Below are 19914 nucleotides of genomic sequence, written 5' to 3'. Positions count from 1 at the left end.
GGTCTTACAAGCAATCAATCAGTTTCAACAAAGCAGATCTATAACACTTGGCTCACAAAAAACATGCTCACTTGATACTGAAGACTTGTGCACAGATGTTGAATGTCAGTTACTCCTGACAACAATGGCTCTTCACAGAACTTCTTTTCCCAAAATAAGAACAGACTACATAGTCAAGTGTTACTTCTACTTTTAAAACCACTCACTGAAAAAATTGTTGCTGTTTTTCAATGCAGGGAGCTACTTGTTTTATTTTTTTCCCCTGAAGTTGTCCTTTGCTAAATATTTTCAATGAAAATAAGACATCATACTATTAACCATCCCAAACAGCTTTGAGAGCCTGTGTTCCAGGCAGTTTTTCTTTTTTTCCATGCCTTGCTCAGTTGCTCTCCCCAAATCTCATCCAACACACCCAACTAAGCAGATTTTTTCCTTCAGTGTTATTTGTGATGTACATTCATGTCAATGAACTATCACCTTCCCTTCACATACATGTAACCTTACAGCTCTTGCAGACAATAGCAACACATCTTGCATCACTTTACCAACAAAGTGGCCTGACTGTGCAGCAGAAAGCTGAGTTCTGAGTCAAACTTCTAGACACATTGCAACACCTAGTGCAGAATGAATCAGTTGTTCATCAGGAGACTTTCTTTGCTCTCCAGTCAAGAAATTCATCAAAGTCGCTATCATCACTATCACTGGTAGTTTCTCTTTGTGGCTGTGGCTGAATGCTTTTCAGATTAGAGAATTTGTCCTTTAAAGAACTCTGTTTATCCCGCAAGGCATCAGCTCTCAGAAAGTAGACTCTGATAACAGTAAAAAAGAACAATACAACCTCATAATGGATGAAAATAAAAGCAAAATCATTTTTACCCTTTAATTTTCCCCTTATATTCCAGGAAATTAAAATCTAAGTGGCAGAAAAAACTACTATCCATTTATTACTGGCATAAAAACCCACTGTAGATGTTTAGGAGAGCAAGAGAAAAGTTTGTAAGTCCCTCAACTGTTGTTAGTGATTTACAAGGTCTGCCAAGCAAACATGAAAAAATAATCAGGTCATATCCAGTTGTCAGGACTTCATCATATCCAATTATCATGACCTCATCTAAGCAATTGATGCTAACTGAAAGTTTTAATCAATGTTCAGGGTATTCCATTAACCTTTACTAAAGAATAATGAAAAGAGTTTCACCAATTGTTTGACTTTAAGAGACTAAGGTTCATTTAAGACAAGCATTCAAATAAAGACTACTATGACTAAAAACCCAAATACTTAGCAACAACAAAAATAAGTAAGGTTCACTGTCACTAATAAACTGGTAAAAAACAAACAGTGCACATGTTATTTAAAAGAAATTTAATTTTGTCCTAGTAAAGCTATCATTAGAGGGACTTAAAAACAATCATTATCAATACCCTAAGGTTTGTTAAACTTCAAAATTGTTCTTGTATCTGTGTTAAACTTAAGGTTAAGGAACAGACAAGTATTCAAACCTTTGCCATTTACATGGGTATCAAAATCAAGAAATGCCTCCTAATAACTGAAGTTCTACAGAGCTTGAGGTGATTTCAAATCAAAATTATCATATTCCAATTCTGGCATTGATGTGTATAATAATTCCACATGTACATAGCCTCCAGATATTCAGTTCTTTAGTTTATCACTAATGGTAAGGTACCGGTAAGTGTAGGAGGGTATCATAGAGTTTCCAGCTATTTGATACACCATGTCAAATGCACACAGATCAGACAAGTTTCTTATTCAAAATGGTAAACTTGATGCAACCATAACAGTAAACATATGCAATCATCCACTGGTACCAGTGATCATTCAGTATATCAAGCACATGTTCAAAGAGTTTTGAAATAAATTTAAGGAATTTTCCACACATTTTTTAACCCATTTCTCTGTATTATTCTTACATGTGTATGGATGTAATTTTGCTCAATGTCAACATGTTCAAATTTCATACAGTTCACTTTTAAGTAGTGAATTACCAGCAATCTGAAATATTTGTTCCATGGCTTGTTCAATATGGAATGAGAAAAGCCAATCAAGGTAGTCAGTCATCATTCAATACCATCACCGTTCAACACTTTGTTATCACCATTCTTATAAATAACACTATGTTTATCATGACCACCAACATTGTCATCATCATTACTTTAATTTATAATTATTACTATCATCATCATCACAATTATTCACTACCTCTGTTCACTGAGTTCTGATAATTCCCTATTAACTCTGGACTCCTCATCTTCTCCTTCAACAATGGACTGTGACACCTGACAAAAACAACCAAAAGATACTAAGGAACAACAACCTTTAAGTTACATGTAAGTCCCCTTGGCTTACCTTCCCAGCTCCCATCTGATGGCTGAGGGTCAAGGACTATGGATAACCTCTGTGAGTCCCCACTGGACCATATTCAAAGATAGGAAAATATTTAACTGTGACTATAGCACAAAGTATTCATCACACCATGTTTGAGCAGTTTACAATATCACACATGTTTCAGTTGCTACATTTATAGAGTATTCCAAAGTTTTACATAGTTCAGGTATTTTTGTAATTATTTCAAGCTATGAAGTTATTTACCATTACTGAGCTTTTTTTTAAAAGACCTGTTGATGTCACCTCATCAAAAAGCATTTCCTACCGAAAATGCCACTCAAACCTAGACACTAGTTACTTCTTCATGTATGGTAAGATATATGATATTTAATTTGATTAGATAAAAAGTAACATACAATCAAACTTAGAACAACACTGAATTCTTCTTAACTATAATGTAAAGCTCTTAATAAAGATCAAGCAAACAGAATGGACAAAATATATCATGGTATCACTCTGTAGAACAAGAATAAAATAAACATGGAAAGCAGAGCAACAAAAAGGCTTCACTAAACAATCCAATTTGTTTTAATGTATAACTTTTCCCCCACCTGGTTTTCTACTTGCATTTCTTTCTGGAACTTTTCCCATTGCTCCTCAGCCTGATCTTTGTACTCTACTTTTCGGACCTTCGTGTACAGCAACAAGTTCCCAAAGAAAAGTTAAATGCAACAAAAACAATGACAGGTAAATTCCACATTTTATCAGAAAGAATCTATATTTATTCATAAATACTAGCACCGCACTGATAAACTAACTGTGTGACTGTGTGTTACTCATAAGCATTCTGCTGCAAATGACCTCATCTTGAAAGTTACAGTGTGTACTGTAAGTACACAACCTCAATTCTCAGAGATTAAAATAAAGAGAGAAGTAAAAAAAAAAACTTACATGTATGAAGCTTTTCAGGATAGCTTTTTCAAGATAGGAAGCTTTTTCAAGATAGGAGGGAAACTAAGCTTACAATTTAGACACAACATGAATTGGATGACTTCCAAACCTTTGCATCTAGTTTTGGATCATCAAAAAATCCTTCTGGAATGCCCTCTGTGGAATCTCCACTTTCATGATTTTATGAAAAAAATTTTCCATGAGACAGGTGATCAGTGACAAAATTAATTACCAAATGACAAAAATACATAATGTTAGTACATAAACAGCATGATACATTTTATGGAAATTTTCAGCTATGTTTTACTTAATTTGTCACTTAATTCCAAACTAACATCTGTACTATGCTACCTTTTTTTAAGGAAAAATGGACTTGAAATGACTATATGTAAAATTTAAAAACAGCTTTATGGTTTACATGATGTATTATACATGTTATTAATAAAATAATCATTGAATACCTGGCAATATGCTGTTGCATTTCAGACTTGATTTCATGATCAAAGAAGTCTGAAATAAAAACAGAAAGAAAATAAAGGTAAATCATTCCTTAAACCCCACATATCATCAGAGCATTACACTAATATATGCAAGCATAGTGAAACCAGCTCTAAGACCACCTTGTTTTCAAGCATCACTAGGACAGCTCTTCAAATCTGTCATCAGAGATTCAAAACGAGAACCAGCACCAAACTCTACCACTTGTGATGTTAAGTTCTCTATCAGAATCGAGCCTTCTGCTCCAGCTGAGGAAAACTTAAGTTCCTAAAGTATTATCTGGCTGGTTACAAAAAAAACTTATTCAGCACAAAGACAATTACAAGTGAGTTGGAAACAATTTCTTACCCGAAGGTAAACCTGCCTGTTCATCTGTGGAAATCTCATCTTTTATCTCTTCTAAACTGTCTGTAAAGCTGAGATAATACCAGCATTACTGTCAAATGTAGTTAGTGTTTTGCAAAAAAATTAAGACTACAGTCTGTAACAAGTTTTCAAAAGTTGTTGTGTTCACATGTTTTTTAATTAATTGCTGATTTTCTCAGAGAAAAGCCTTCCACAGATGCATAAAAACTGCACCTTAAAATTGTGGCAAAGAGCAAGATGAGAATTTTAACACTAATGCCCCACAATATGACTGCCTTTCCTGGTATTATTATATTTAGTATATTACATTTAGGTTGACCCATTCAATAGCAATATGTTTGTATATTCATAAATTGGTTCTAATATTGCCATAATCAGTGTCACCTCTTTTGATTCAAAATTGACTTATGGTTGGCCAGATTATATAATGGCCATGGAACCTCCCAGAATTTTTTAATTAAAATGACACTTTAACACAGAGAAAAAAAAACATTTGAGCAGAAAAGTATTGTACTGTTAGTAATGATACAGCCATCAAGATATACCTGTTCGTGTCACTACTGTTATCAACTGTGGATGTTCAAAATATGAAATAAAAATGTTATAATAATATATAGCCTACATCCTAAAATTAATAAATTTAAATAAAATGAGTGGTGTAACAATTACTTTGCACAACAGTTACACTGTATGGTCTGTATCAGTGGTAACATGGTTAATATGTTGTATTTTGCAAAACACAGGCATATGATTGATGACTTGAAAGATCTACATGTAAGATAACAAAAAATTGTTTGCTAAGAAAGCTTAAAGTCTATCAATGAATGAAAGTCTTCTTAACAAAGAATAACACTGACAAAATAACAAAGGCGATTCTATGAAAAATTTTAATGAACTGACCTTTTAATTTTTTTTTTGGTGCTTCTTCATTTGTTTTAACCTGTTGATTAATTTGTTCATAAAAGTAATATTCCTTAATTAGAGAGAATCACAAATTAAAGGAAACATTAAAGGTAGAACAAAATTTTTCAGCAATTTCTTAAAACACACAGGAAACAACTAACTTATACATAAAAATCATTGTCAACACGATAGCTGAGGGTCCCCATTGGAATCCAGGATCAGATTTATTTGAAGGCCAGGATTCAGGAACTTAAAGTAACTAGGGGGTTAGATGTGGTATTGTTTTCATGAACAAGACATAGGAATTGACAATTTTGAGGGGCAGGGTTCAGCAAATAATAACTTAAATGAACTGAGAACAGGGAAGTCTGGTTTGATCTATGTGATCTACATGAAAGTTAAAAAAAGCCAAGCTTTGAATGCAGCCATTTTGAGAGGATTGCATTTCACTTCTTCCCACAAAACAATGGAAAACAATGAAACACAATCCCCTACAAACACCTGCATGAGAGGCTGAAAAAAGCTGTGCAGAGGTTTGTTATGACATTCTCATCTGGGCACATGCCAGGCATACTGTCTTTACCCTGCACTGTTGCCTTCATTGCAACCCATTGGTGATATCTGGACAATCTGAGCTTTGAGCTGTACTGTTATAGTGACCTTTGATTTCTTGGTGACCAACCAAATTATCAATTGGGAAAAATTGCAACACATTGCTCTTTGAGGATGTCAGCAACTATCAAAAGCAATTAATCAAATTACACCATATAATCATAATTTAGTCTGGATTACAGGATTTGGGAATCCTTGTAGCTGTGCATGGTTTTGTTAGAACCAGGACACCAGGAACTTAACATGGTGATTTCCATTTCACTTTTTTACTTTCTACTTCAGACCCAAGTTATAGGGGAAGGATATTTTACCAGTCTGAGAGAAATTTGGAGTCAACCAATGTTTGGCATGTTGTATTTCTACACCAGAGTAAATGGTTTGAACCCTGGGATAACATGTGATAGTGTAGTCTGATTGACCAGGTGTGTGTAGTCCTGAGAAGGACTGTTGTCAGTGGTGGTGACTGACATTTCAACAACCTTAGAGGTAGTCATCATCAGAATCAAGTGTCTTGCACATGCAATATGCAAAAACACTCAGGAATGTGCATGCACCATGTAGTTAGCACAATGGCACTTGCACTTACCACCTACAAAAATCTGTAAACATTACAGATTGAACAATTAGACTTTGGACAAAACAAAACATTCACCAAGTGAATAGTTGATGTCAGTCAAATGTTCTAAGTCCACTACTTATAACCTGATTAGTGAGACTTCACAATATCAGATATTTATTTGGCTCATGCTTAACTTGCACATTTACAGGTAGGACTAGATATTGTCAGTTTTCACATTGGCATTAACAGCCGTAATCAAAGTTACCCTGCATAAACCTTTCCAGAAAGTATATTTCAAGAAGATAGCTTTTTTAACCATTTGCATTCTAAAACAAGATTCAGTTGACAGCCAATGGCCTTTCCTCCAACAATTGTGTTCAAAGACATCTTACCCTTCATCTTTGTCAACAATTACTTTCTCAATGAGCTATGTATGTGCTCAAATCAGTGCCAACAGAACTTTACACTGAGGATTTAAGCCTGGAAAACTGACTTTCACCTCTCAATGCCTCTATTCAGCTAAATACAAAAGATCTGCGACTGGATTTAACATTCAATTACAACCCAGCCTCTGCTGTGCATGTGCATATGGTTCGCTAAACCATACCCTTTCTGTTTGGGATTGCTTACCTACCTTGCCACTTACTTTAACTGGCTTTCGCACCTCTCGAACTGATACATTTGCTTTAGACTTTCCTTTAAGGTCTGCCAAGTTCTGCCAGATGGAAAAAATAATTGGTTAAAAGTTGGGCATGGAACCTAAGACCTGACAATAATTAAATGAAATGTTATGCACTATCACTTTCTACAGTTGATGGTCACCTTTTAATTTACCTCTTTGTGCTTTTTACCAAGGACATGTGAGGTCCACAGAAATTCGTTCTTTATGGTCATGTCACATACCACACAAGACAGCTGGCCAGCACTATTGTATCTGGTGAACGAAAGGGAACGTATAGCGAACCTCTAACCCAAAGATAATCGTGCTCCCAAAGATTGTAAGTTCCAGAAATAATACCTGGCCAGCGGGGAATCAATTGATGTTTTTGCTTCCCTCTTCCTCTTGACTAAACGTAGATCAACCTTTCTGGAAGCCATCATGACGCTTCACCACATATAGTATGTATGATTACACATAGTGTCCTGTAAGAAGTCTGTTATCAAGTCTTCAGAAGGAAGAGTAAAATGAACCACTAAATAGCTGTTACACTACATATTAATCTGTGCATTGCTTACTACCGCTGACAAATTAGTACCGTAGACTATCTGGGTACACCAGTCGTCATCAAAAACAGAGGTACCGTCCAAAGGTGCTATTCGGCCGAAAGGTACAGGCATTACCCGGAAAGATCGGTGACATACAATGCTGAACAAAGAGGCTGAGGAAGATGACTTTATAAATCTCTTCGGGAAACAGTATGGATATGGAAATAAAATTGATCAAATAAGAAAACAAGAATTTAAACGACTGGAAGGTAGGGATACTTTACTTATAATTATGTGACTGTTTACGGGCCATCAAATTATGGAGTTAATTCATAGGAATGCAATTGCTGTTTAATACCCTGTAACATAAGTTTTACGGTTATTTCATGTTCATTACTTCACCAAATTCAACTGAACGCACATCGTGGTATCCAATTATCAGGGACGAACGAAACTGAACATTATCAAAGAAGGCTTTCGTGGAATCATGGTGTTGCGTAACATAGAGCGCCCATTGACCCCTTGCACAATTTATTACAATCAATGTGGCGCAGCGCCCAATAAATATTTACCTTACAATATGTGTAATATGGTGATTTCTATGTAGGATCTGATTGGTTCTTTATAAGTTTCTCTATTGGGTAATAATTATTCCACAGTCAAACCTCTCCACAATGACCCTTGGGGGTCATTGTTAAGAGGTGGCTGCTGTGGGGAGATAGGAGTGTAATAAGACACCTGTCTAAGATCCCTGAATCACTCATGTCTATTAGCCTAAGATATTGTTCTTTAAAAGTAGTTAGGAAATGTCATTGTATCTCAAGACACACCTCCTATAGGATTCTCTATATACTACCCCTGGTGGATACATTCTCCCCTTGGGCTGTTTTAAAAAATATTCTTATGCTTGGTGTTGAGGAGAACATGAAGTTATTTTATTATTATTTGAATGAATTAATTAGAACATAATTCATATACCGTAGGTATTACATATCTTGATCATGCTGGGACAACACAGTATCCACAGAGTGTTATTGCAAATGTTTACAGTGACTTGAGTTACAATGTGTATGGAAATCCACACAGTAGGAACCCAAGCAGTCAGCTGTCAAGTGATGTCATTGACCAAGTCCGCACAAGGATTTTAAAACATTTTAATACATCTTCAGAACAACACACTGTGATTTTCACTTCTGGTGCTACTGCTGCATTGAAACTTTTGGCTGAAAGCTTTGATTGGAAGGGAGCCACCAGTGAAGGAAGTGCTCATCAAAGTCATTTTTGTTATCTGCAAGAGAATCACACATCAGTGGTTGGTATGAGAGAAATAGCTGCTTCAAGAGGGGCCCAAATTAGTTCTGTTAATGAAAAAGACTTGGAAGAACAAATCATCTTTACAACAGAAGAGAAAAGGGAGGATTCAGATCTAAAACCATTTGATTCTGGGAGCAATGGTGTCAGAGAGACTGTTGACTGTTGCCACAATTTATTTGCTTTCCCTGCAATGTGTAATTTCTCAGGGAAGAAGTATTCTCTTAAATGGATCTCTCAAGTTAAACAGGGATTGTTAGTCAAAAAGAGTCATTGGTGCCATTGGTGCCATTGGTTTGTTCTTTTGGATGCATCTTCATTTGTGAGCACTTCTCCATTGGACTTAGCATCTTGTCCAGTAGATTATATTCCCATTTCTTTCTACAAGATGTTTGGTTTTCCTACTGGTTTAGGTGCTCTTATTTTAAAGAATAGTAGTTCATATTTACTACAAAAGTGTTATTATGGTGGAGGAACAGTGCAAGCAACAATTACTGATGAAAGGTTTCATATCCTTAAGAACAATCTCACTGAAAAGTAAGTTTATCACATTTTTTTCTTTTTTGTCTCTTTAGCATTTGATACTTAAAGATCTACATGTACATGTATATCTACCAGTACTGTGAAGTCTCAGCATAAAACAGGCTGTGGGATACAGTGGAAAAGTTATATTTGCACATTATTTGGCTTTCCTTAGTAGCCCCATCATGTGGCAAAGAGAAGATTGTTAGGTATTGAATTGTGATTTTGAAATATAACCTCATGTTAGCTTCATGACAGTTAGAGAGTGTTAGAGACAGTGCATGATGTGTCAATTGAGGTACATTTAATTAAATGGCATATATTATCCTCTTTGTTCTTTATGTCTTATAAAGTTATTGCCTCTTTTAATTAAGGTTCTAGAAAATATGTTTTCTCACTACAGCTAGCTAGTTATAATTCCTAGGTGGTGGAGGGAGTGGATTGTCACCTAGTATAAAGTTTCTTGAAGTGTTGTCCGTGACAAGTGTTGATAAGCTTCAATCTTTTGTAGTCTCAAATTTCCTTTTGGCAGTTGATATATCAATTGAATGCCAGTTAGTATCCTTTTGGTGATATGTGCAATGCTTTGGGTTAGATTAGAGAATATTTTTTCAGACCAACACAATGAGAGGTTGTCATGGGATTAGATCAGGTTAATAGTACTTCAATATAATTTCAGGATATTGCAGTCCAGCTAATTATTCTTCTGATTTGGTTGCTGGATAAGGAATTGTGAGAAGAGGTCCATCATATCCATCATTTCTATAATTTAATGGGTGAAATTGAAATGAAGGCAAGAGATTCAGGGTTTAAAAATGCCAAGGCAGCACCCAAACTTTCAACCTGAAATTCAGCATTCGTGGGATTTAAAAATTTAACTACCTAAAGATAAAGATTACTTTCTTTCTAGTGAGTCTGTTGCCTTATTTGGATATATCAGTTGTATCCTAATTAAGCTGGTAAATGTAATTCATGACAAGAGATTTCTTCAACTTTTCAGGTTTGAAGATGGCACAGTTCCTTTTCTTGAGATCATTGCCTTGCATCATTCCTTTCAATTGTTTGAACAGCTGATAGGATCAATGAAAGATGTGTTGAATCACACCCATAGCATTGCTTTGTATGTGTATGAAAAGATGTCTGCAATGACACATAGTTCTGGAAAATCTGTATGTAAAATTTACTGCGAAACAGACTTTCAGGACAACACAAAGCAGGGCCCTGTTATAAACTTTAACCTGCTAAGAGCAAATGGAGAGTTTGTTGGCTACAGTGAGGTATGCAACAATTATTTGGTATCATTTGCATTTTATTTCTTTTTATTTTCTATACTTTACTTGGGTTTTGTCACTGCTGTAGTGTTTCTAGTTAAATACCTGAGTCATTATCTCTACAGGTAGAAAAGATGGCTAGCCTTTACAATATTCACCTAAGGACAGGCTGTTTTTGTAACATGGGGGCCTGTCAGAAGTATCTGAGCCTTTCCAGTCAGCAAGTGAAGAAAAATTTGTCTGTGGGTCATGTGTGTGGGGATAATATGGATCTCATTGATGGCAAACCCACTGGCTCTGTGAGAATCTCATTTGGTTACATGTCTAACTTTTCAGATGCAAAAGAACTTCTAACATTCATTAGAGAATGCTTCCTGGAGGGTAATTCAAACCACTCTTTACCTGAAAGATCTTTAGATGCAGAGAGATCTGAACATACTGAGTTTCTTTCCAGCTCCATTTTGGTTAAGCAATCTGAAGACTTTGCTTCAAATGCAAATTTTAAAAATGTTATGGAGCGGAATTCAACAGTGGCATCAACTGCAAGTCAGAGAGGTACTCCAGTTGAAATGTCTATCAGAACTCTGACACCTAATCATTGTGACATGCACACACATGTGCCTCAAGAATGTGGTGATAATCCAAATAACCATCTAAAGTTGGAAAAGATCTGCTTGTATCCAATCAAGTCTTGTGCTGCATTTGAGGTACATGTAATGGTGTCAGTAGTTGAAATTTTTTTAGCTAACCCCTGGTAACCTACTGAAACAACAGTTTAAAGACGGAGATTCATACCCACTGTTCTGTAAGTTCAAGGGACATCCATCCATTTAGCTTGAATTGCTTTAATTCCTCATGGAGGGATTTTGCATCAAACTGTGGATAATTACATCTAAAAAACATGCAAAAGGTGGAAGCGATATCACTCACAATCTGACAAATGTAGATATAGGAAATAACTTGATTTCTCTGAAATTTATACCAAATAATGCCTTTGCAGCTTTGCCCATTTGTAATGGTATTGTCTCCCTGCTTTCTTATTGAAAGTATTTACAGTAACAGCAAGTTAAGTGACATTTGTTATTCTTGTGTCAGGTACATGAGTGGGAAGTTGGTAACAGAGGATTTGTTTTTGATCGTCATTGGATGATTGTGACTGACTCTGGGGTTTGTCTGACACAGAAGAGAGAAGCAAAGATGTGTCTGATAAAACCTCTGTTGGATCTTAGAAATGGAACACTATCAGTCACAGCGACAGGTAAACAGATAGGAACTTAATGCCGATTGTGAGTAGTGGTACTGAGGTTAAATTGCATTTTGGTTGAAATAAAGTATCATTTCGACAGAAAGAAAATATATATTTGCAGCGAGTAAACAGGTTGAGAGACTGGTAAAGGAGCTGCATTTGGAGCTTAACCTCCTCATAGTGTCTATGTCGATTTGTGTTCTTTTACCTGTATCTCTAACGAATGCACATAGTTAAAACAATCGATTGCGTTTTGATGTTAAAATGATGTTTGTTTTAATTAGGAATGCCTGATCTAGTGTTACCACTGTACCTATCGTCAGGGAATGATAAAAAGGTTGCAAGATTTTGTCAAAGTAAAGTCTGTGGTGACAGGTAAATCGCAAATTTACCTCCTTTTTACTTGTTTAAGAAAATGTTTGGCGTTTTTCTCTACCATTTTTTTTATAATGCATGTGCAATGTTTTAAGCATTAATAATATCCCAAGTCTACGTAATCAAGACGAAATAAATGTCATGAACCGGCGTTCCTTCACATGGCATTTTCGGCTTCACTCGCAGTTATTTTTTCTTTTTCTATCTGCAAAAGATGCTGTTACATTGAGCAAATTGGACTGTCTCTTTTCTTTTCTTGGTCATTATGGAAGCTCGTATGGCCTTTTGGTCGGGACCGGTTTGTCAGTGGGTATGACTGGCGTATAATTTGACACTAGCATTTCTCCTTGATCGTTGATCCTGTTCAGTTTTTTGTAGAATTTTAAAAGCAGATGGAGGACTGTCCAACTGTTTCATTCAGTGCTCTTTTGATACTCTAGGATCTCAGCTGTGGACTGCGGAGAGAACGCTGCCTCGTGGATGTCAACATTTTTTAACAGAAACTGTCGACTAATTCAACAAGACATGGACGATAGCCGCACTTGTAAACTGGGAGGTAAATATTGATAAACTCCCGTAATCTCAACCTTCAGTAACATTACTGTGTTATCATGTCTATTTTGTGTTATTCTTGTGATTCCTTTAAAAAACTTTGTATATTTGACGGCAAATGTTAACACATTTCCCGAACTGATTTTCCCTGTTTGTGATAGGAATGAAACAGCGAGAAGATAACGGAAGTAGGTCTCTTTCTCTTGCTAATGAATCGCAGTTCCTCCTGGTGAACCGGGAAAGTGTCAGTGAACTTCTGAACAATGTTAATCAAGACCAACCTTTAACTCCATCATCTTTGGTTACTGTGGTAAGTTTCTCATGCTACTAAACTGTTGTAGCAAATGGTGATAGTTGTTATCAATAGTAACTTGACTTGATTCCGTACTTGTTGTGCTTGCTCGCAACACCCTCAATCAGTAAAACGTGGTATTGTTGAGTGTCTACTCGACAGGGCTGAACACCTCACGACAAAGCCATCAACTGTAGCCCTAGAGAAGAAACTCTTGTCTTCTGTTCTTGTTTCTAACGGATACCCGCCCTCATTTGTTCGAAAGAGTACAAAGACGAAACCATTTACACCCAAAGAGAAACTCACTCAAGATTTCGAATCCACTACGGTTCTACCTTATATCAAAGGTGTTTCGGAGGTTCTTCTCCACTGCGGTTCTGCCTTATATCAAATATATATCGGAGGTTCTTTTCCACTGCGGTTCTACCTTATGTTAAAGGTGTATCGGAGATTCTTCGCCTCTGCCTACGAGAACAAGGTTTACGTGTAGTCTTAAAATCAGACACGACACTCAGCTCATCCCAATAACATCAATAGGGATCACGGCGTGGATGACCATGGATCTCATTTGCTGATTAAAAGCAGTATTATGGTCAAAACCATGGAATATATTTTGTAGATAAAAACGACCTCGGTAAGGAAGGTAAGTGTGAACTCGCAGTGCAGACGTCTCAGGAAAAGGGCTATATCTATCTCAAACTAAAAATTACTAAGTAATTTAGTGTTAACAACTGAGTTGAAAACGTAAATTGGCCACCGTAAAGGGTAAAAAAGCTGACATTTCGAGCGTTAGCCCTTGGTTAGCCCTTCGTTAGCCCTTTAGAAGGGTTAACGCTCGAAACGTCAGCCTTTTTACCCTTTACGGTGGCCAATTTACGTTTTCAACTCAGTTGTTAGCACTAAATTACCTGCTATACTCTCCCACCGACGTAGCACCACAGTTTCTTCAGAAACTTACCCCCTTTAAAAATTACTAACACGAAATGGATATCCCAGCCAACGGCCGGGTTGTCCTTCAGTGCACTGTCCTCTCTCTTGATGTTACCTTGATGTTATCTTGCACCTCCAGGTGGAAAAACAAGCCAAAAGGTTTAGACCCAATTTAATTGTAGCTGGTGGAGAGGCGTTCAGGGAAGACTACTGGAAAACTGTGAAAATTGGAAATTTGGTTTTCGAGGTGGGCGAATCTGTATGGTTTTGGTTTTACGCTAGTTTTCAAAGAGTTATTATTTTTATCTTCGTCGTACTAGCACTATGTTTGGCTGATTGTTCTTTATCAATATTCAATCCCCGGACTGCCGTGAATGAGGTCAAGAGGAGGTCGAGGGTTCATGCCCCGATCAGACCAACACTTTGGGTCTTTATGTAAGCCGGGAGGATGTGTTCTGTAAATAGTTCGGACGATTTAGTTTTCTCGAATATTGAATGATTCTTGCAAGTATATATCTTTTTTTAATGTGCGATGTAGTCCAATCTTCGCCTGTGTCCCAGCAAGTTCACATGAGCATATAGCTGCTAAATTACTGTCTACTTAAATAAAACAAACAATCAAACAAATAAAGTGGGACATATTTGACAGAAAACAGAAATGAATCGTGGATTGTTAAATTTCTGAGTGGTTTGTTATTGTTGTTTAGTTCTAATTACTGTAATCCTCAGAACAAAGGAAAGTGTAACCGGTGCCAAATGGTGTGTATTGACCAAGAAACTGGAGTCAGGAGCGTTGAACCATTGAAAACACTTGGGAAGATACGAGGATCAAAGGTGTGTGTTGGAAAAAAAAAAATTATTTAACGCGAATTCGATGCGCCGAATTCCCCCCCTCCAACCCCCCATATTCATACAGCACTTCACATGTTCTACTTGTAATCACTCCGCAAATTTTAATGACTCCCCATGCAATTCCCTGAATTTGACTCCATATGGTCTTATTACTATAACCGATACGCTTGCAGTATCCATGATTTCGTCTCAGAAAGTCTCCAAAGACGATTTTCGCTCTCGCGCAAAAAGTTGGCGTTAAATGTTGTGTGCGATGTTTGCCTACAAAGATGATCAGTTTGTTGAAGCCTAACTTGATGTTATCATTACTGATGAATGTGACATTTTGAATAAGGATAACGCCAGTAAGTTTCGTTACTTCTTCTTTTTCAGATGCCTTTTGGAGTTCACTTGGAACATGTTTCAAACGTACAGCAAAATCCAGCCATTCTTCATTGCGGTGATCTTGTTACTGTTAGCCGTTAGCTCCTGACCTCAACAGCTTCGAACTGATCGACACTAATTTAAAATAGATCAAGCTTTGGTGTGATGATCAAAGTCGTCGATCAATTTTTTCAAAATAAATCTCGTGATTTTGAAATCGCCGTGGAAAAGTTACAGAATTTTCTTTGGATTCAAATCAAACATTGTAGTAAACCATGCCTGGTAAACAAATCCTATACAGTGAAAGAGAATCAACAACAAGAAAAACAACAATGACACCACCAACAACATCAATGCCAGTAGTTGAGAAAAATCACGCCATAAACTTCTCCCATAATTGACGCAGTTTGTGCCGTCTCCAAGCCAGCGGATAAGAGCGTAGCTGCTGAAATTATATTATTGTTGGCAGAAAACTTACAGATAAACAAACGAGAGCTTCGCCTAAATCACACAAACAATCCTGAAAACTTATTGCCACGGTTTGTGAATGAACAACACGAATCACGAAATTTCAAGGCTGTGAAATTGATATTTTCAAAAGTAATAATGATTGACTTTATTGCAGAAGTATACTTGCAATATCAGTTAGTGTTTAAGCATGACACTGTTTTGTTTATTACCAATGAAAATCTCTTCCTACTTCTTTATAAAACTCCTCATTGTACGGCCGAAAGTAGTCTTCCAAAAGTTTGCGAATGTCACTTCTAATAGAAGGGTGAGGTCTTCCTTTACTCTCAGACAAACAACCTGAATTCTCTTTTTTCAACTTGAAAGACCTACTAATACAGGGAAAACGTTTGGTTTGATTAATGTAGAAGTTTTCCTTCTTAATAAAGGGTTCGATGTTAAGAAACTTCTCCACAGCTTGCAGTTCCTTGGCTGGGTTAGTAATCAAATCATCTCCGTTGACGAAGTGAAGCTGTGAGATTGGGAAATATTTTAACCAATTTCGTAAATGTTTTACGTAAACACCAATTCTTATTAAACCGATGGAAGTTCTCAGAACCTTTCCTGTTTTATCATTCGTTACATATCTTTCAAACGGCGGTAGAACGCCATGTCTTCTGTGTGTAACCTGCACATAATCCGAAATTGCCCTCTCGACGGGATTACGTACTATCGCAATGAGCTTGACGCTCTTCGACATCTTATAAACCCTCTGAGGAACCTTATCCCTCACAAAGTAAGCTGGCGTTTTCTCAACAGTGATGTCACCTTTGTATGACTCTGGCATTTGTTCCCTATACCAGTCCAGTCCCAACTCATAGTTCTTATCGGTATCAAAGAAATGCACTTCCCATGGGCACGCCTTAATTTTTGGGTGGATTTTAAGAAACTCCAGCAGAGCTCTCGTACCTCCTTTCTTGACGCCTATAATTATAGCATTTGGGAGACGTTTTTGTTCAATATGTTTGCTCCTTCCTTTGGAGACGCGTTCATTCCATTGTTCTGTATTCTTTCCTATTGCACTTGAAGACGAACGTCTAGCAGGGTCATCATATTCCAATGACATGGAATTGTTTACATAGCTGTTCACTTCAAATAAGTCATCTCCACCTTTGAAATCCCTGCTTGCAAACCGCGTTTTAGGTTCCCTCAATAAAATACTGTACAAGCAACACAAAAGCAGTCCGGTAAGGGGGAGGCAAATGCAGACCTTTTTCCCGTCTAAACACACTGCCATGCGATAATAACACTTAGGCTGGTTTGCACAGATTGCGTACCTGAATAAAAAAGGGAATGACATTCAGTCGGCAGAAGACGATAGCTTCTGTTTTCACATGTGGTACTAAAGACCTATCATAGGTGACAATGGCCGAGGATTCGAGAGCAGCGCCAACTTACAGCATGTACTGTATTAAATTTAGCAGAGACAACCAGTTCAGAAAAAACGATTCAAAATTTCTACGGCCATTTGATATAGTATGCTCTTTGTTTTAACCATCACTTACAGGCGACTTAAGCAAGATAAAATCAAGGCGTAGCTTTTACTGTCTTGAATTCCTGTCTTTCAAAGCCGGATAGGCCTATGGACTGCTTCGTCCTGAAACTTGGGGCTGAGAGAGCGAATCAAGAAGAACAATTCCGTTTTGATTTCCCGAGCGTTCGGCTTTTCTACACTGTTCATTGGTTGCCCACATACACAGCTAATGCTCTTCACACTAGAACTGTGAAGTATCGACGACGCTCTGCTTTCTAACTGGTCGATCGTACCACATCGTATCGCGCGGAAACTTGTTGTAATGGACTCATGCAAAGTAAGGTGTATCCCCAGAGACGATTTTGGGCTTTTCCAGTTAATATTTGTGTCGGTGCTTCTTTCACTTGTCAAATTATAGACGGACGACACTAAGCTCACGGACAGCGAACGAAAGTTTCTGACGGTACAAACCCACAGCTAGCAGATTTGTTTCAACGCACTGAACAGCCAAATACTCGGCAAATTTAGTTTAAGGACAGGGATTTTTGACCTCGCGAGATCTAGGTGAGAACACAGTATTAACATGCAAAACAAACATGGCGACTCGATACGATCGCACAATTATCAGGGTTCTCACTAGATTTTTAAGTAGGAGGTGACCACTGATAAAGTAGGAGGCCTCGTTACCATGTTTCACCGTGAACGCCTGGACTCATCGATCGAGTCCAGAACCGTAAGCAAGTTTCCCGGTTTTGTTTGGATCACAGTCGTGCAAGAAACGGAAGAGAAATTCGGAAACAACTCAAGCAAACTGGCAGAACAAAACAAAGAAAAGAAAAGCGACTTAAACACAAAGTAAGCGGCGATCAATCGCCGGGTGCCGCCTTCTATTGAGAACCCTGATTATTACCTGAAAAGGTGCGTTAAAAAAAGTTTAACACAACACAGTTTTAATGCGTTGGAATCCTGGGTTTCCAGCAACTGGGCCCGTAATATTCATAGGCCTTGTATGCCTGAAAAAGAGGTCAACCGACCGTTTAACATATCTGTACCTTTCCTAATATTTACTACAGCAAACGATAGTCCGAACCTTGCTCATCGCCTTTTGATGGCTTATAGTGACCTTGAAAAGCGGAAACATAAAAATTTCAAGAAAAACATTACACTGGCGTGTGCGCCAACCTGACATTGGGCAAAAACCCTATGGAGCCTCCTCAAGACGGACATCTGTACAACAATGCGTTTTGACATTCGATCTGATATAAAGTTAAACCTTACACCTTTCGTGTTTTTGTTCTAAACAGATAAATTTCGAGGAGCATAATCAACCTTTAGGAGTGAATATATATTTTTTTTAACATGGAACTGAAACATATAAAATTTTTGCGAGGGAGATTGTTGATGAGGAATAAAATAGATCGTATAATCTTGCAACGAGCTGCCTTTGATTAAAAAGCTGCGGTAAACCTTCGTCAGCCATATATCACAAATCGAAAAAAACGCTCCTAAATACGAAATGTTTAGTTTCTAAAGACCCAATCACGAGATTTGTTTATAATTGTTTTTAAGTCAATGTCTGAAAATAAAAATAATCCGTCTGAAGACAAACATGAAATAGATATACGAATATTATACTCGGTAGCAGCTGGAATATCTTCCTTATGACGTGGATCATCGTGAAAATCAAAATCCAAGTAATCATAAAATTTCAAAAATAAACTTTCTGGAAACTGAAAATTTAATTGTGGCGAATAACGTGGCACAGAACGATTTGCCAAAACTGACATTCATTTGAGGGCTGAGAACGAAATCCATTTGGCATCGGGAACATTTCAAATGCTTAAGTCTTCCTTCTATGTTTCCGGAAATTTGCCCCAAAACTGCTCGTGCAGTTCTTTTTCGTAATTTTCAATTGCATGTAATAGCATTAACATGCTTCGGAGCAAACAGAAAGGTGGCAACAATGCGCGTTGCGGGTCAAATTTTATTTAAATAAGTCGTAACACGCGACCTCTATACATCAACAACTCAACGAAAATAATCTTTCGCGCAAGAAAAGATTTAAGAAAATAAATGAACTATGACGGATGTATTTTAAAATAACAATTATGTACAAAAGCGGTTCATCAAGCTTAGTTTATGGTCGAGATAAGCTGAAACTGAACATTATTCCGTTCCGAACAAAATATCTCTCAAGTAAGCGGGTGCGCAACAAAATAATTGTATGTCCTATGTCTCTCACTCCTGTCGCTGCATAGTAGGGTTTGTTGATCAGCAACAATGCTACTTTTGGGAGAAATGGGACGTAAAAACGTTGAAGACCAGCGAGAAAGCGGTTAAGATCAATATTTTCGAGTTGCAGATGATCCTCACATAAACTAAATTCATATTGCATACATCATTCGTTTGTAAGAATTAACTACATGGCAAGGGTAAAAAAAAAGACAAACTAGACACTTACCTCCTCAAATTTATGATTTTTCCAACAGGCCTTCGCCAGATATATCCGGTTTTCTTCTCGCTACACGTATTTCGTCGTAAAGTCGTTGTCCTTAAACGAAACCTAACACCACGAATTTGATAAGTAACACAAGATGATACGTGACGCGTCAAGAATTCATATCTTATTTCAAACAATTCCTGTGGTGTTTTTTCAAATCACGTAGCCTCGAGTGTTTTTTTTTGTCCCAAACTCCTTGCAACCTCACTGATGGACACCTCAAGCACACACAAAATGGAAACATAAGCAGATTCTTCAAAATCCCACCTCATAAATTAAA

The 19914-nt window shown here is 37.2% G+C and overlaps 3 protein-coding genes across 7 annotated transcripts in view; 1 reads left to right on the top strand and 2 right to left on the bottom strand.

Annotated features, from left to right (window-relative positions):
• The window catches only part of LOC113666529 (zinc finger protein 830), a 7501-nt gene extending 65 nt beyond the window's left edge, over nucleotides 1-7436 (bottom strand). Inside the window, exons 1-11 of one of the 2 annotated variants that reach the window (XM_027182314.2) lie at nucleotides 7252-7436; nucleotides 7068-7167; nucleotides 6880-6948; nucleotides 5060-5099; nucleotides 4705-4729; nucleotides 4142-4209; nucleotides 3757-3805; nucleotides 3405-3465; nucleotides 2956-3033; nucleotides 2219-2295; nucleotides 1-809 (exon numbers count right to left, since the gene is read on the bottom strand). The exon at nucleotides 1-809 is cut by the window's left edge and continues 65 nt beyond it. In XM_027182314.2, coding sequence (XP_027038115.2) covers nucleotides 641-809; nucleotides 2219-2295; nucleotides 2956-3033; nucleotides 3405-3465; nucleotides 3757-3805; nucleotides 4142-4209; nucleotides 4705-4729; nucleotides 5060-5099; nucleotides 6880-6948; nucleotides 7068-7167; nucleotides 7252-7334 — 819 coding nt within the window. In that variant the 5' untranslated portion in view covers nucleotides 7335-7436 and the 3' untranslated portion in view covers nucleotides 1-640. Of the gene's footprint in view, nucleotides 810-2218; nucleotides 2296-2955; nucleotides 3034-3404; nucleotides 3466-3756; nucleotides 3806-4141; nucleotides 4210-4704; nucleotides 4730-5059; nucleotides 5100-6867; nucleotides 6949-7067; nucleotides 7168-7251 lie in introns of both variants that reach the window. The other variant, XM_027182313.2, reaches the window with a different exon arrangement.
• On the top strand, nucleotides 7381-16218 carry LOC113666540 (molybdenum cofactor sulfurase). Of its 2 annotated transcripts, none has more exons than XM_027182332.2 (11): nucleotides 7381-7708; nucleotides 8423-9287; nucleotides 10273-10549; nucleotides 10669-11250; nucleotides 11639-11801; nucleotides 12074-12164; nucleotides 12605-12720; nucleotides 12878-13026; nucleotides 14078-14185; nucleotides 14668-14772; nucleotides 15163-16218. In XM_027182332.2, the coding sequence occupies exons 1-11, from the start codon at nucleotides 7597-7599 to the stop codon at nucleotides 15253-15255; spliced, it is 2661 nt and encodes an 886-aa protein (XP_027038133.2). In that variant the 5' UTR covers nucleotides 7381-7596; the 3' UTR covers nucleotides 15256-16218. The 2 variants fall into 2 exon arrangements, 1 of the variants encoding a protein (XP_027038133.2); XR_016179778.1 differs by having other exon boundaries at nucleotides 7495-7708; nucleotides 12878-13651.
• LOC113666541 (heparan sulfate glucosamine 3-O-sulfotransferase 5) lies at nucleotides 8578-19899 on the bottom strand. Of its 3 annotated transcripts, XM_089182506.1 has the most exons (3): nucleotides 19596-19702; nucleotides 18045-18147; nucleotides 15745-16937 (listed from the first exon to the last, which is right to left on the bottom strand). In XM_089182506.1, exon 3 carries the CDS (start codon nucleotides 16895-16897, stop codon nucleotides 15830-15832), a length of 1068 nt encoding a protein of 355 aa, XP_089038632.1. In that variant the 5' UTR covers nucleotides 16898-16937; nucleotides 18045-18147; nucleotides 19596-19702; the 3' UTR covers nucleotides 15745-15829. The 3 variants fall into 3 exon arrangements, 2 of the variants coding, with proteins under 2 accessions (XP_089038632.1, XP_027038135.2); XR_016179779.1 differs by lacking the exons at nucleotides 15745-16937; nucleotides 18045-18147 and adding an exon at nucleotides 8578-8727 and having other exon boundaries at nucleotides 19596-19725; XM_027182334.2 differs by lacking the exon at nucleotides 18045-18147 and having other exon boundaries at nucleotides 19596-19899.
• Nucleotides 19900-19914: the final 15 nt, after the last annotated feature.

This window comes from Pocillopora damicornis, chromosome 9, assembly GCF_964200805.1.
Source record: "Pocillopora damicornis chromosome 9, jaPocDami1.2, whole genome shotgun sequence".
In the NCBI taxonomy this organism is placed as follows: Eukaryota; Metazoa; Cnidaria; class Anthozoa; order Scleractinia; family Pocilloporidae; genus Pocillopora; species Pocillopora damicornis.
The sequence above is the reverse complement of the archived record's forward strand: the minus strand, read 5'-3'. Positions and strand labels throughout refer to the sequence as shown.